We start from the raw sequence: 17,140 nt of genomic DNA on the forward strand, positions 1-17,140 counted from the left end.
GATATCGACAAAGAACACGAAAGAAATACCCGATACTTTATGCCGGAGACCCAATTTATTACCACATTGATATGTCTTGCTTATATATTTAGCCGAGTAATCCCCTTAACACGAGCCATGTCGGATTTGTGTTACAAGTGTATATCGAACTCCCTCTGCCTCTAATATACCCTTGATCGGCTCCGTCACTTAAGTAAAAGTCTAAAACATAACGGACTCTGACATCCAACCTGGAAAGTACCCACCATATTTGTGGCACCCAATCTGATAAGCACCTATCCGATCAACAATTCTAGTACACAAACAGTCTCCCTATCCCTTATGCTGTACGCCATCTCCGAGTCTTAGATCTATGATCAGTTTGCCAGAACGAGCCCACGCGTTTGTGACCCGTGAATGGTTACTTGTTCCCCTCTTCGAGCTCCACCATTTGTACATTATGTGTCCTAGGCTAAGTTGAACCTTGGGCTCTGATACCACTTGTCATGCGAAAGCGTTGTTAATTACTCCTTGTTGGGCCCTGTACATGTATCGTCCATGGTCCATAAATTATAATACGTTATTGTCCGTTTTGGGGCTAAGCCCTCAGGGATACTCTTAGGGTGTGTTTGGATAGCAAAAATGAAGGGAAAGGGAGGGGAGGGGGAAGGAGGGAAGGGAAAGGAAGAGAAGGGAAGGGGGAATGGGGTGTGGGTGTTTGGATACAATTTTCCTCCAAATCTTGCCTATTGTGGAGAGATTTTGATTAGGCTTGAAGGAGAGAAATTGGATCCCTCCAAATCTCTCCCCCTCCATTTCCCTCCGCCCTCATTTCCTATCCAAACAAGGGATTTTAATTAACGTGTCGTGTTTAGAGAGCCCAACCCAAACCCGATACAATTAATTAACGTGTCGTGTTCTTGTTGACCCATTTAAATAAACTGGTAATTTAACTTCAACCCAAACCCGTTAATTTCGTGTCATGTAAACGTTTGCCAGCTCTACTTGAGGCCCTTGACTACACTCTTGGGTTGTACACTTGTACCATAACAATAATTAACCGTGTCTCTAGTCTTGATCAGTAAATATTCTAGCCCAAACTTACCGCCCCTAATATATTTCGGCATCTTCTGCCGCTTTTTAGGTACTATTTATAAGTGAAGTGAATTTTTAATACAATTTTTAATGGAATATAGCATAAAAAATAGTTATATAAGATGTTTAAATTATCTTATCGAGTACATTGTGAATTCAAATTTTTATAATTTTTATTAATATGTAATTAAAGATATGACAAAAAAAAACGAACCTTGATATACACGTATAAAACAAATGTATAAAATTGAATAAAATAGAGGAAGTATTCCGTATATTATTAGCAATACATTTATGAGTATGTGACATTTTGCGGAGGGTCCTCGAGAAAACAACCCTTTATTTGGCACTAAATCACTCTGCATTGTCTTACTGAACTACACAGCCATTAAATTCCTCCCCAAAAATATCAATAGAGTTGTAAACAGAAGCACACTCTTAATTAGTTGAAGCTCATGGATGTGCCATCATCTCCAAACTCTATTAATCCCTGGTTTGCTGCACTAGTAAGTGCTTACCTAACTTCTTTCTTAATACGAGTATTACTTTTTCCGTCTCACTTATTTGTTTATCTTTTATAGGAGTACTAAATTGTGTTATCCATATTTTAGTACATTAAGAAGGTAAGAAAAGTACTATCGTCATCTTCATTCGTATATATACCCCAAAAAAAAAAAAAAAAAAAAACTCTTAATTTGTGGCCATGCATGTATATATAAGAAAGTTGTACTAATGCAAAAATCAACCGCACGAATATTAATTATGAAGTTCACTACTTCACTTGAAATAAATAACTTTGTTGATAATACGGAGTATAACTTTGTTGTTCGATGAACATCGAAATAAATAATTATTTAGTGAATACACCCTTCGTCCAAATCATTAATCAATTAGTCTTGCTGAAGACGGGGCGGAGCAAGTGACGGATAATGTCACTCACAAAACGGATAGGGGGAGACAGGTGGGGGCACCCCCATGTGCTTCTCTCTCCTCTATTTGGGTCATTTGTGAGGGAAAATGGTATCCGTCACTCCAAAGTGACGGATACGTGCCGTCACAAATGAGATTTTGTGATCATTAATTTACTTTTGGTTAAAATATTTTTTCACAAGAGTCAATAAATAATCGAGACGGAAAGAGTATATTATCAGTAAGTGGATTGTACATCTGATGTAGTATATCAGATGGTATAGTTTTTGAGCATTAAGGTAAAGTTTTTGAGTTTTAATCTAAATTTTTTGAGTTTTCATGATCGACAGTTGTGATCGCATTATTGTCGGAGGACACATATTCCAACAATGATAAAGTTTTTGAGTTTATTTACTTAAACTTTAATCTCAAAAAGTTACATTATAACTCAAAAAAAATTACATATAAACTCAAAAAAATTTGATTTTTGACATCATAAAACTAAAATGTAATTTATAAACTTTATAATACTCGAAAAAAATACACAAAAACTTAAAAAGTCATTAAGTATGATGTAGTACATCTGATGTACAATCCCTTTTCTCGTATATTATTACTGACTATGATTATGATATTTATTTAAATAATAAATGCTTTGAAAGATATATACGGAGTACTTAGTTTGCCTTATCAATACGGAGTATTTGTCTTTGTCTATAATCATCCTCGCAACAAAATCAAATAGATAAACTATAAACTAAAACGAGTGGAATACTGCTCCGAAATCTATTTAGACTATCCCCAAGCAAAGGTCGCGCTAATTAGGTCACGACCCTGTTTTACTCTTAATCCTACTTTATTTATCTTGGCCTACTTTCACCCTCCCAAACAGAAGGTCACGACCTAGGTCATCAATCCAATTATTTTTCACTTTCCAACCAATTACATCTCTCCACATTATATCACTTTTTCATATATATATATTTTTTTATTAATTATTAATATTGTCAACCAATCACATATCGCCACATATAGGTCATGAGTTGGGTCAATTTGCTCCACCAAAGGTCACAAATTGACCACCAAAGGTCACAAATTGACCTCTTTTCTTCAAAAGTCACCATAATTTTTTTGTTAATTGATGATTAGTGTGACCAAGCAAGGTCATGACCTAACAATTGACCTTGCTTGGGGTCTTGGGGATGGTCTTAGAGAATCAATTTAATTGTACCTAGTAAACTCAATTTGAAGTTTCTCAAAAATATTTTGAGATATAAATAGTATACTTTGAGCTTTAAATAGAAGGGTCCATACCTCAACATACTCTCTTAAGAAGTGTGGATCCTCGCCAGTACACTGGAGGGTCCAGTGGTTTTGTATGGACAAGATTCATTTGTCCTTAAAAATCCAATTGCTGTCAATTTTTCCGGTACGGCCGTCACAGTGACAAACCGAGCTTCTATTTAAGTTGATAAAGACATAAATAGGGGTGTTTGTTAAACGGTAGATTGGTGATTTTTTGGCATATTGAAGATAATTAGCATGTTTGACACATGAATATGTTATTTGGGTGTTTGGTAACTAGAATATTGAAATAGTAGATTGGGGACGCAATCTACTATTTTACAATATGCTGCCCCCCAGCATATTTGATTAGTAGATTGGAGTAGATATAAATTGACATTTTTATCCTTGGAAACATATATTTTTAATTAATTGTTCATGTCCATAATTGGTCATTTTACAAAAAAATAAACAATCTGCTAAAATGAAACCGCTAATTACCAAACACGCTTAACAACTCTGCATGAGGGTGTTTGGTAAACAGCGGATTGGAAAATTTCACCATATTCAAGAGCTTTTTAAGATGTTTGACTCACCAATCTACTATTTTTAGTGTTTGGTAAATGACATATTGAAAGAGTAGATTGGAGCTCAATCTCTTTGTTTTCCAATATCGCTCTCTACCAAAGATATTCACATTAGTAGATTGTGAAATATGAATCCGTCAACAATCTACACATAGATACAACAATTTATTAACCAAAATCTGCTAATTACCAAACACTTCTATTAAATCTGCTAATTGAAATATACTAGTCAAACCTGTTAATTAAATCCGTCATTTATAATCTGCTTGACTAATCTGTTTATGCTAATATCAATCTGCTGATTACCAAACAGGACCTATTTTAGTCAAACCCGCTAATAAAAATCGCTAATTATAACTGTTTTTTTTGCAACCCGCTTCGCTAATATTAATCCGTGCGTTTTACCAAACAGGCAATTGATGAAGGTACATGATTGAGTATACTAAAATTTAGTTACACTTCTATTAAAAATTAAAATAGGTTAGTTGTAATGTTAAAGGAAAAATGTAGGAACAAGCATATAAATTTGCGGAATGTTAAAATTTAAAAAAGGAATGGCAAATTTGAGTTTTGGCAGTCTGAAATGAAGAAGAGAAAATATCGTTAGTTTATAATCTAAAGTTGTTCTAGTAATTTTTTATCAAAAAAATTGCTCTTATTTTTATCATTAATGGGTTACTTTTCCTCCGTCTTAAATTTTAGGCGAATAAATCCGTCTTGAAGAAACTCACGGAAATGAAATAAACATATTGATTTTAAGTAAGAAGCAAATAAGAAGACAATAATTTGTGAATTTGCATGAGATATAGACATATAGTGGATGAGTGGATGAGTGGATGATATGTAGTTGATCCGACCGACGAGTGTCACAAGTCACATGCAACACGATTTCAAAAGCAAACAACTTATTCATGTCTACGGTCCCAATTGTCAGAGTCTGAAAACAAGACTATAAAATAAATGCATATTCATCTTTTTTAATGTATTATATGTATATACAATTTAATCAATGTAACTGAGCGGCGTTAAAAAATTATAGAGATTTATTAACAAAATTATTGAGCTATGGTACAAAGTTAATGAGTTTACCAGAATAATTATTAAGCTCAATAACTTCGCAACATAGCTCAATATCTTGTAAAATAGCTCAACAACTTTGTGTAAGAGTTCAACAACTTTAAGGTGGTTGTACAATGCTAGTATACAACTAGTTGTAGGATAGTATTTGCGAGCAGCAGTAATTGGATTTTTTTATACAAAATCGCAAAATATTTACCATGGACTTAGGAATGATATTAAAAGTGGGTATTATTATTAAGAGTGTCATGTTAACATCAGCCGAGCTATCCTAATTTAGCATTTACAAATATAAAAAACCAGAATTATGTTAAAACGCTGTAAAAATGTTAAAAATAATTAAAAAGAGTATTGGGAATTAAGCAGGAGGAGGAGGAGGATGATCCGATGTTGTTGCAAGTGTTTGTGGGAGATTGTTTGGTGGACTATCCAGCAGAAGATATGAATATGGGTGCCCTCCTAATGGAAGACAATTACACGCTTTCACCCCCGAATCGAATGCAACTCATCATCCCGCAGCAGCAGCAGCAGAGATTACCAATAATAGTAACGATAGAATAAGAATGTCATTCGAATTCAATCAACATGATACACCACCCGCTCCTGCTCCCGCTCCCAACACCAAGCGCCCTAAAAGGCTTCCTGATCAATCTCAGAATCATATTATTGCTGAACGCCAACGTCGTCAAAACCTTAGTCAGCGTTTTATCGCCCTCTCTGCTCTTATTCCCGGTCTCAAAAAGGTACCCTTCTTCTTTTGACTGTGGTAATTAATTAATTAAACATATATATTTGCTGAAATCAAAACTTACTCATCAAATAATGTTTAGATGGATAAAACATCGGTTCTTGGTGAGGCTATAACCCATATGAAACAACTCAAAGAAAGAGTCAAGATCCTGGAGGAAGACAAAGCTAAGAGAGCGGTTGAATCAGTTGTGGTGGTCCAAAGATCTCGGGTAGTACTCGAAAAGGACGACAGCAGTAGTCACAGTAGTAGTGGTGTAACCCAAACCCATGATGACGAGGAGCAAGTATTCCCTCAAGTAGAAGCTCGGTTTTGTAATACAAGTGTGTTGATCAAAGTTCATTGTCAGATGCAAATCGGACTTCTGTCCAAGATTATCAATAAGATTGAAAATATTCATCTTTTGGTCACAAACACCTGTAGCATGCCATTCAACAATAACACTCTCGACATTACCATCATGACTCAGGTACATTTACATATACATTTCAATTCTCCTACACAAATTCTATGTTGTTAGTTTTCCGTATCATGTAACCATCTCCATTTTTGTTCTACAGATGCAACCAGATTTCGACATGGGACCTCAGGAAGTTGTTGAAAATATACGATCCATCTTTTAAATGCTACGAGTCACCCGTCTTCAGTTTGCAAATAAATTAATAAATGGTGTGTGTGTGTGTGCGCGCTTTTCTAGTAGATCACTTAAAAGTGTGATCCATGCAGGTTTGTAATTGTCCAGGTTTGCAAAGAATCAGAAATCGACAATACGTAATGTAAAACGTTTTTTTACAAAAACGATTGTCTAAAACCGTTCTACACAAGAATTATTGCGGGTAATATATGATGTCACAGGCTCAAAGCTCTTCATTTTCCATTTATTTAAGCTTGTCGATTATAAATTGCGTGCTTGTTAGATTACTCTTGCGAAAATAAACAAACATTAGACATACGTTTTTATGCAATCGAGTTTGACATGTTTTTATATTTATACTTTTTTCTGAACTTGGAAGTAGTTCAGATAACAATATTAATTTATTTGATAATGTTATTCAAATTTCATAAATCATATTGTGCAAAAACGAAAGTTGATAACAAAAATGCAAAGACGATATCAATGTATCTATGGGTATACACACAAATAGGAAAGGTTGCCTCGAGTAGGAAGTAGGATCTTGATATATATATCAAAAACTTGTAAAGTAGGTCTTGTAACTAGTTAATTAGGTTCAACTATAAAGAGAGCCCTCGTCGTATCAGAAATCCATGTCTCTGTATGTTTTGAAGAACAGGTGAGAAAGAAAGCCAAGACGGAAGCACTATGAGTAAGACCACACTTGATAACCGCAGTTTCAATTCCCCCAACTAGTCATGCAAATTACAAATCACAAGAAAAAGAGAGGGCAGCATACATGAACCTCAATGCTATCCAATGTAACCCTAATAAATTGGGGGAAGTTGTAGAATGCATCTGAAGTAAGATGCTTCAAATGATGAGGTAGCGCATTTGTCTATATGTTTACATATATACGACTTTCATACCTTAACTTTAAACGTTCTTCTTCTTGCGTTTAAACATACACACAGAGCCAGAACCACCAAAACAATTGGCATGACTAATAAAATGTCTTTCCAAGGTGGGCTGGCGAATGAGTTCACTGAGATGATCTCTTCACTCTCCTGCACCTTGAATGATTATAACATGGTCACAAGCATGTAATTAAGATAGCATTGCTGTATACCAATATTCAAAGCACATCCATGTATTATCAGGTAAAAGTAACTTTCAAGGGAGTTTTTTGGGAGCTTTGGGGGATAAAAGATACTAATGAAGTAATTTTTAATTTCGACTACCACTAGAAGCTGATAAGGATGCAGGAAAAGCACCAAAAGAATAATTTATCAGGTCAGATTACTTGTTGATGCTGACTTGTTTGGTCGGTTTTGAGTTTTTTTGACATGCGTAGAGAAAACCAAACAGGCAGCACAACATACAAAAACCTTAGACTCTTCAGGATTAGATTAACTTGAGGGAGCAACCGTAGGCTAGATTACATTTCAAATCGTTGATGGGAAACTGGGATTTGAAAATCAGAAATTCAAAATTGTTTGGAAAACTGGGAGGCTGGGACTTTCAAATACAGGTTTGAGGACTAAAAGGCAAAAACCAGACATGATATTACATCACCTAGGCATGCATGAGTTTGAGATTCTAACATCACTAATTATTGCAAGCAGTGTTGCATGTTAGACACACAGATATAAGTTGGTCAGGACAAGACCCCAGGTTGATAGATCTCCGACAGTAAAACTGTTTCCAAGCAATGAAAGCAAACTACTTTCTAAAATGTGTGCAGAAATGGACGTCAAAATGTCACCTAACTCAATAAGTCAGCAATAAGACAAAAAAAGGTCATAACTGTGACTAGAATCCATCATGGGCCCACCAAATTGGGCACCAACTAAATCCTCAAATCTCATACAAATTGCGTATTATGTAGAATACAATTTCCATCTCATAAAAAATGGCACCTTAAACTTCTCAAATTGCTGAACAAACTAGTGATGGAACCAAACTGCAAAATTGATTCTTCTAAATCTCAGGTAGATGATCTTTCGCAAACTAAATTGATTCTTCAAAATTAAGTGAAAAAAAGGAGACAAAACTTGTAGGGCGTAGCAATTTGAGAATAATAAGGAAGAATGACAAGATAGGGACACAGTGTTTTTAGGGAGTTTTGCCTTTACGGTGGGTTGGATTTCTAAGCTAGAGAGGTTGGTAATGATTTTTTACACTGTCCGAATTTCCTCCAACTAAGGATTTTGCCAGACTCCAATTCCAGATTCTATTGCACCTCCAAACCTGAGTATGATTTGTGGCAACTCCCAAGATTAAGATTCAAATCCTGGTAATCCCGCCCGGTTCCCAAAAAGGCTAATGGAATGCAGAATACTTAAATTGTGAACAATTGAAAATGTGCAGAATTCAAATTTTAGTCACCATCTGGCAACCATTTATAAGAGCATTAAAAATTGGAAGCATTTTGCGGCTAAATATATCAGAGAAAAAATTAAAGTATTGATAAAATATGGAGAATGAAGTGTGGTTGAATATTAGGCTATTGAGCCGTCACTTCTTATTATTAAGCAATTACAAAGCTCTTCTATATATAGCTAACAACTTACGTCTAACCCTAGTCAAAACACCCATAATACAATCCTATAAACTAGGTAAACAAAAGATACGTACAACTACCAAAATATTTACATATAATACAAGATAGGAAATATATATTATGGGATATATATTTCCATACTCCCCCTTAAGTTGGAGCAGTCGGAAGTCGAATGCCCAACTTACGTTGAAGATAATTGAAGGCCTCATTACCAAGAGCTTTAGTGAAGAGGTCCGCGATTTGTTCCTTACTCCGGACATGACTCGTTGCAATGTTATTAGTCACCAAGTGTTGTCGAACAAAATGGCAATCTATTTCAATATGTTTGGTTCGATCATGAAAGACCGGATTCTTTGCGATATGTAGGGCTGCTTGATTATCACATAGGACACGCATAGGCTGACCATGACCAATGCCGAGTGAATTAAGCAACGATTTGAGCCAAATCAGCTCCCGTGTCACGGCTGCAAGTGCCCTGTACTCTGCTTCAGCGGATGATAATGCTACGGTATGTTGCTTCTTCACTTTCCACGAGATAGGAGTGGGGCCTAAGGAGACGAAGTACCCAGTCAAAGACCTTCTCGTCAGTGGACACCGAGCATGATCAGAGTCGGAGTAACCATACAACTGAATGGACGCATTTCTATTCATCACTATGCCCTTTCCGGACTTCCCTTTAGGTAGCGAATGACTCGAAGGGTCTGCGTCCCAATGCTCTTTGCGGGGTTCATTGACGAACCGTGACAATGTATGAACAACGTATGTCAAGTCCGGACGGGTAATAGTCAAATACACCAATCGCCCAACGAGACGTCGATAAGGCATTGGGTCTCGCAAAACATACCCGGTGGCAAGAGCTAATTGGTGATTTTGCACAATAGGGGTGCCAATCGGTTTTGCACCTTCCATTTTTGCTTCTTTGATGATCTCTATAGCATACTTCCGTTGACTTAAGAACAATCCCGTTGCTCCGTGAGCAACCTCGATTCCCAAGAAATACTTGAGTTTCCCGAGGTCCTTGATTCCAAACTTTTTGTTAAGAAAGTATTTCAAATTGTCACAAGCTTCTCGATTATCACGACGACGATCATTATCGTCAACGTAAACTAAAACTCCGAGGAACACGCCATTCGATTGCATGGTAAACAAAGAGTAGTCGGCCATAGACTGAGTAAAACCGTACCCTTTTAGTGCCTCCGTGAGTTTGGCAAACCATTGCCTCGATGCTTGCTTTAAACCGTACAAAGATTTTAAGAGTCGACATACCTTGTTAGACCCGCTTGCTTCAAAACCTTGGGGCAATCGCATATATACTTCTTCACTCAAATCACCATGAAGAAACGCATTGTTTACGTCCAATTGGGCAATATTCCAATTTTTCGAAACAGCTACTGCTAGTAATGCTCTAACACTCGTCATTTTTGCGACGGGTGCAAATGTCTCGTGATAATCCACTCCTTCAACTTGGGTAAATCCTTGAGCTACTAGCCGCGCTTTGTAGCGTTCAATTGTCCCGTCTGCTTTGAATTTAATTTTATAAATCCACTTGCAACCGATCGGCCTTTTCCCTTCAGGTAACTCCACGATTTTCCAAGTGCAATTATTCTCAAGGGCTTGTATTTCATTTCTCATGGCCAATTTCCACTCGTCATGTTTAACAGCTTCGTGGTAATTTTTCGGTTCCTTAATAGCATCGACGGCGGCAATGAAATTCCTGTGACAAAGCGAGAAACAATTGTTTGTGACATAATTAACTATTGGATAACGAGTACCTTTCGAGGAGGACGGAGCTTGGGACGTGTGAGCCTTGCTTGTGGGGATGACACGAGTGGACTTGCAAATGTAATCCTTTCGCCATGCCGGTTCGAACCTTTGTCGCTCTCCTCTGCCAAGTCTAGGCTCTTCATCAACATCACCATTCTCCCCCTCAATTTGTGTCTCAACTGCTTCGACCTCATGCCCCTCATTATTTCCCTCAACATTTTCTTCATTTTCCTCCTGAGTTGGGTTCACTATATCGGGTTCGGTCGAGTTAACCGGGTTTATGTCATCTTCAAAAACAATTATTTGATCATTGTTTTCGCTGGAATGATGTCCATCAGTGTGTTCTACTACTCGGTGTATGTCATCATAAGGAAAAATATGCTCGTAGAAAACAACATCTCGCGAAACAATGAATTTGCGTGCCTTTAAATCGAATAGTCTCCATCCTTTTTGACTCTTTGGGTATCCTACGAATATGCACCTAGTTCCCCTTTCCTTGAATTTGTCCTTTTGCCTTTGTTTATTATGGGTATATGCTAAACACCCTAAAACACGTAAGTTTTCTAAGTTCGGGGGTTGACCATGCACAAGCTCATAGGGTGTACGTCCTTGCAAGAGTTTAGTTGGTGTTCGATTAATTAAATAGGCCGCAGTCAATACGCATTCTCCCCAAAACTCAATGGGTAAGTTGGCTTGAAAACGTAATGCCCGTGCTTTTTCTAAAATGTGTCGGTGTTTGCGCTCAACCCTCCCATTTTGTTGAGGGGTGTCAATAGTACTAGTTTGGAAAATCATACCGTTTTCATTATAGAATTGCTTTAATGGTCCCGAGAGAAACTCAGTGCCATTATCGCTTTGGACAATTTTAACTTGTTTTCCAAATTGGACTTGTACCATTTTGACAAAATTTTTAATTAAGTCCCCCACTTCTCCCTTATCTTTCATGAGGTGAACCCAAACACTACGACTATGGTCATCCACAACAGTAAGAAAATAATGCGCACCGGATAAATTCTTGGCTTGATACGGGCCCCATATATCATGATGAATTAAACCAAAAAGAGTAGCATGCCGTTTATGATTAATCTTAAAACTTGACCGAGTTTGTTTGGCGCGGCAACAAGGATCACAAAACAACGATACTATCAAAAGATAAATTCGTTCCAATTAAACTACTCAAATGAGGTAAAATGTTCTTAGACGGGTGACCTAATCTACGGTGCCATACCCGTTCTTTATTCACCAATGTTGCTCCTGCTACATCTGCCACTCGTGTCATATAATAGACTCCGTCTCGATGCTCACCCCGTCCAATCTCCGTCTTCGTAGATTGGTCCTGTATTATACAATAATTAGGATTAAAAATCACAATACAATTATTCTCACGAATAAGCTGTTGTATCGAAATGAGATGGCAAGTTAACGATGGTACAAACAAAACGTCATCAAGCGTGAATGATTCATTCAACACGACTTTCCCGTGTTCCTTCGCAATAATGTTCGACCCATCTGGAAGCCCAACAACAGAGGATTCATCCTCCCAAATGTCAGTGAGTAAATCTCTACAACCAGTCATATGATGTGAGCAACCACTGTCGAGCATCCATTCACGCAATTTTAAATTAATCGTACCTTTGAGACTTTCGTTACCTTCGGCCTTGGCAGCAATTAGTGAGCGTAATTGATCAAGTTCGTCGGCGGTGAGGTCTTTCTTGGTGGTGTCAGTCTCGGTGGCCGTGGCATTGGCAGTGTGTGCGGAATTATTAAAGTTCCTGCCTCCACGATTACCACCTCGACTGCCTTTTCTTCCTCTTCCGCGTCCTTTTCCAGTTAGGGCCAACTTTTCCCAACAATTTTCTTCAAGATGGTACCATTTTCCACAGAAGTTGCAACGTGGTGGTTCGTACTCTTTTTGATCATCAGGAGCAGAATTTCCACGACCGCGTCCAACCCCAGCACGGACTGCCATCGCAACTTCTGTGTTGTCTTCTCGACTTCGAGTGACAGATTTGTGTCGCTCCTCTCTTAATACCAATGCGTAGGCACGACTCAGGGACGTAAGAGTATCCTCCATCAGCAAGTTCGATCTAATGTGGTCATAAAGTGATGTATTGAGGCCCATAATAAACTGATGGACCTTCTCATCTTCCCGTTCTTTGGTTAGGGCCGCCGCCGCTCCGCAAGTGCACTTGGGTATGTGACTATAGTTTGCCAATTCATCCCAAATCGATTTGAGGTGGGTGTAGTAGTCCACAACAGACCGTGTACCTTGCTTGCATTCGGCCAACTCGCTTTTGAGCTGATGAACACGCGGAGCATTCCCCGCTGCATATCGTTCCTGTAGTTCCTTCCAGATTTCACGAACAGTGCCGGAAAACGCAATGCTTGGGTGCAACTTTTCATCAATAACGCTGCGTAACCAAGCCTTGACCATGGCATTGCATTGTCGCCATGCCACCACTTCGAGTGAATCATCCGTACCAACGGGTTTGGAAACGGTACCGTCGACAAAGCCAAGTTTATTCTTTGCATCGAGTCCGTTACGAACCGCGTCGGCCCATAGGTCATAGTTTTCACCGTTAAAAATTGTTTGAGTCAATTTTAGACTCGGGCTTTCAGAGGGATGGAGAAACAATGGTGACGATGGTGGTATACTCATTGTTTTAGTATCACCGTCTTTCCCAACGCTTGAATCTCCGCCTTTTGTCATTTAGAAAAAAAAAAAAACAGAAACGAGGATCAAAACCTGCTCTGTGATACCATGATAAAATATGGAGAATGAAGTGTGGTTGAATATTAGGCTATTGAGCCGTCACTTCTTATTATTAAGCAATTACAAAGCTCTTCTATATATAGCTAACAACTTACGTCTAACCCTAGTCAAAACACCCATAATACAATCCTATAAACTAGGTAAACAAAAGATACGTACAACTACCAAAATATTTACATATAATACAAGATAGGAAATATATATTATGGGATATATATTTCCATAAGTATAATCACTCACCAGCTTCTGAACTGTGTTTGTATGTTGCTGGGAAAAGATGTCCTGAGCATACTTATAAAGCTCCATATCAAGCCTATTTAGAGCTATAATCTGATTAATGACCGATTCAGGTACCTGAAGGCGTGCCTGCAGTGGTTTGAAATGTCAGTGTTAGCTACACATACATGCCTAATGTTTCACAAACTAGCCTCGAAAGCACGATAAGCTAACTAAGCTAGTCAAGCTTTCCACCAAAAGAGTAACAACATTACTGCAATGCCTCAAAGGCTAATGCATATGCGAGACAAAATAGGGATCATGCTCGATAAGATTGCATTACAATATATTTCAAACTATATATAGGTATTTTGAAGCTTTATCCCAGACATTACTTCAGCTTAGAGTTATTTTATTCCTCTCATCGTTTCTATGTCCCGGTTTCAAAATTCCGACCTATTGTAGGTTATTTTCAAAACTACTCTCTCCGAACATATCTTCCTACCCAATGCCATTTTTTTGGGCAAAATGCAACATTTTTTTATCCAATAACAATCACGATATTACAAATATTGGCTTTATGAAATATTTTTGAGGATTACTATTCTAAAAGAATGTCTTGTATTTTGGCAAAAATGGTTTTTAAATGAAATGTACAAAAAAAGATGATAGTTTTAAAAAAATAGTACAAAATGAAGACTTTTGAAAATGAGTACAAAAAATGAGGAAGTTCTAAATTAACTTTTTGGTTTATTAAAGTATATAGTTTTAAAAAAATAGTACAAAATGAAGACTTTTGAAAATGAGTAAAAAAAATGAGGAAGTTCTAAATTAACTTTTTGGTTTATTAAAGTATTCAGCCAAGTCACTAAACACTCATAAAGGATGGAAATCATATCGTGATTATTGCAACCACGGTAACATAACCTAATTCGACGTACCTTACGGATCACGAATCGATTCGTTTGTATCGGTTCGCAATTCGGAAACGAATCGATTCGCCCCCATTCGTTTGGAATTCGCTAAAATCATCAAATTAATATATGTTGTTAAAACAACGAAACACGTAGAGAAAAGGAAAAAAACATGCTCCCTCCATCCCAAAATAATCTTCTCATTTGATTTTTTCTGCATTTATATACACTTTTTTTCCTTTCAAAAATTATGTAAGACTTTTTATGATGAATGTAAATATTTTATCAGCATGTTATAATTTTTTTTACGGTTTTTTCCCATGGTACCCTCGAACTTTGGCAGATTACACATGGTACCCCTCATTTTAAGTTTCTACATATGGTACCCTTATGTTTACCTTTTTCTTTCCCAAAATACCCTTATCAGACTTCCGTTATAACGCCGTTAGTTTAATCCCCTAAACACTACTTTCCTCTTACTTTTACCCATAATACATCCTCATTCTAATCACTAATCTTCATCTTCTTACATATTTAAGCCTAAATTCACTCATCCCCTTTAACACCACCTCCACCACTACCACAGTCCACTACCACCACAACCAACGACATCATCCAATCCCACCACCACCACCACCACTGATGACGCCACTTTGTCGCCCGCTCGCCGGCGACGTGGCTATCTCTTATTACTCGCCAGTGACGCATTTTAAACCCATGGCCCCACCCTTAAACGATCAGATCTGGTGTCTTGAGGGGAGGGGAAAGAGTTTTCTTGTTTTAAGGAGGAATTTTTTGGTATTTTGTGGTGATTTTGGAGGTGAATAGTAATTTTAAAGGGTAGAAGAAAAGGAATAAAACGTTCGGTGTGGGAGTGGGCCCGGCCCGCCGGTGGCGGGGTTTGATTCTTGGTGACGGTGACTGTTGCTTGCCGTGTGGGTCACGATTGTGGTGCTTGGTGTTGAGTGTTGGTTGTTAGTGGTGGTTGGTGGGTGTTGATAATTCTTGTTTGGGGCAAAGAATAATGAGAGGTGGTTTGCAAATGGTGATGTGTGATTGAGTTTGAATTGATAGTATGTGGTGATGGTGGTGGTGGTAGTGGTGTGTCGAATGGTATGTGGTGGTAGGGTGTGTCGAATGTGTAGATCTGGTTGTGATGCGGATTTCGAGTGGTAAGGATGGGTTGGGACCGCCTTGTGCGTGGTTGGTCTGGGCTCTTCGGTGCGGCGGGCCTGGGGTGGTCATTGGGTCTGATTGTGATGGGATTTTTTTTTTTTTTGTTCACATTTTTATATTTAGGTGATGTGGATTTAGGTATTAATTGTGTGTTTAGAAGATTAATTAAGGATTTAGGTAAATAGGACTAGCGGTGTTATGACGGAAGTTTGGCAAAGGGTATTTTGGGAAAGAAAAAAGTAAACATAAGGGTATCATGTGTAGAAACTTAAAAGGAGGGGTACCATGTGTAATCTGCCAAAATTTGAGGGTACCATGGGAAATATCCGTTTTTTTTAATTTAACACTTATTTGAGTTGAAATGGAAAAGTGCCACAAGGTTTATGTGAAAACGCCATTCCTCATAGACTATCAATCGCATAACAATTAGGCTTGCACTATTATACAGCTATGTAACGTTCAAAAGCTGATTGTGGAAGAGATGCATACTTTAGAATGCATACTTTACGGTGGATGTGCGGGCATACAAGAACGGATCGACTTAGAAATGAGGTGATTAGGGAGAAGGTGAGAGTGGCTCCAAAAGAGGACAAGATAATAGAAAATGGGTTAAGATAAGTTGGGCCTATTATGCACCGATTATTAGGCTTGAACATCGAGGAACGGTGAAGGTGGCAAGTGTAGAGGAAAAACCAAAAAAAATATTGGACAAAGGTGATTGAAAATCATACGAGGTTCATTGGGGTTGAAGAACGTATGGTGATGGAGAGAACATTATGGAGGGAATTGATTCGTGTGGATGATGAAGCTGGATTTTTTACTTGCTTTTTTAGTATTTTCTGTTATTTAAACTCCTTATTTATTATAAACTGCTTATTTATTTACTTTTGAGATTTTTCAAAACCTTCTACTTAAAACTCTTTATACCATCATGCTTTGTTTACTTTTAAGATTTTTCAAACATTAACTTTTTTTTTATTTTGTATCCAAGTTTTTAATAAAGAAACAAGATGGTTTCAAAGAATGATTCATGTCAGCCCATTGCAAATCATTTTGGGAATAAGGCTCTAATGTTGGTTTCCGTAACGCTTATTTAAGGTCAATGTTTTTTTTAACTTCGGCTACTAAAGTGAAATTAAGGACATTATTATGCGAAGGAAGAGTAATAAAACGTGGGACATTGGGACTAATTACTCATATTATAAAATTAATTATTTTCTGTATTTTAATCTTCCGAACAAGTCAAATTGAAGTGTACACGGTTTACGGGATTACAGGGCCATGGAGCAAAAGTGTCTTGAAATCCCAAAGAGGGTTACTCGTGCTAGATAAATAGGCCACGCAAGTTTTGAGGAGCAACAGAAAACACTCGAGAGTGCGGTGGGTATGCGATAAACTAGCCTTGAGTGAAATTCGGATAATCATAAAAAAATGGATTAATA

General features: G+C 37.6%; 3 protein-coding genes across 6 annotated transcripts in view; 1 reads left to right on the forward strand and 2 right to left on the reverse strand.

Moving 5' to 3' along the window:
* Positions 1 to 17,140, reverse strand: part of LOC141637989 (protein-tyrosine sulfotransferase-like) — a 103,557-nt gene that overhangs the window by 44,907 nt on the left and 41,510 nt on the right. The window lies entirely within an intron of this gene.
* LOC141637992 (transcription factor bHLH25-like) lies at positions 1,373 to 6,553 on the forward strand. Of its 2 annotated transcripts, none has more exons than XM_074447445.1 (4): positions 1,373 to 1,580; positions 5,295 to 5,674; positions 5,762 to 6,148; positions 6,240 to 6,553. In XM_074447445.1, exons 2-4 carry the CDS (start codon positions 5,495 to 5,497, stop codon positions 6,300 to 6,302), a joined length of 630 nt encoding a protein of 209 aa, XP_074303546.1. In that variant the 5' UTR covers positions 1,373 to 1,580; positions 5,295 to 5,494; the 3' UTR covers positions 6,303 to 6,553. The 2 variants fall into 2 exon arrangements, with proteins under 2 accessions (XP_074303546.1, XP_074303545.1); XM_074447444.1 differs by having other exon boundaries at positions 5,298 to 5,674.
* The window catches only part of LOC141637987 (protein-tyrosine sulfotransferase-like), a 51,723-nt gene continuing 41,584 nt past the window's right edge, over positions 7,002 to 17,140 (reverse strand). Inside the window, exon 14 of the transcript XR_012541961.1 lies at positions 7,002 to 7,044. The gene's annotated coding sequence lies outside the window, so the exon portion shown is untranslated. The remainder of the gene's footprint in view (positions 7,045 to 17,140) is intronic.

This window comes from Silene latifolia, unplaced genomic scaffold (genome assembly GCF_048544455.1).
Source record: "Silene latifolia isolate original U9 population unplaced genomic scaffold, ASM4854445v1 scaffold_159, whole genome shotgun sequence".
NCBI lineage: Eukaryota > Viridiplantae > Streptophyta > Magnoliopsida > Caryophyllales > Caryophyllaceae > Silene > Silene latifolia.

Coding starts and splice junctions, on each gene's coding strand:
- LOC141637992 (XM_074447445.1), top strand. CDS start 5,495: ATGTCATTCGAATTCAATCAACATGATACACCACCCGCTCCTGCTCCC. Junction 5,675..5,761: donor TTATTCCCGGTCTCAAAAAG/GTACCCTTCTTC, acceptor AATAATGTTTAG/ATGGATAAAACATCGGTTCT. Junction 6,149..6,239: donor ACATTACCATCATGACTCAG/GTACATTTACAT, acceptor TTTGTTCTACAG/ATGCAACCAGATTTCGACAT.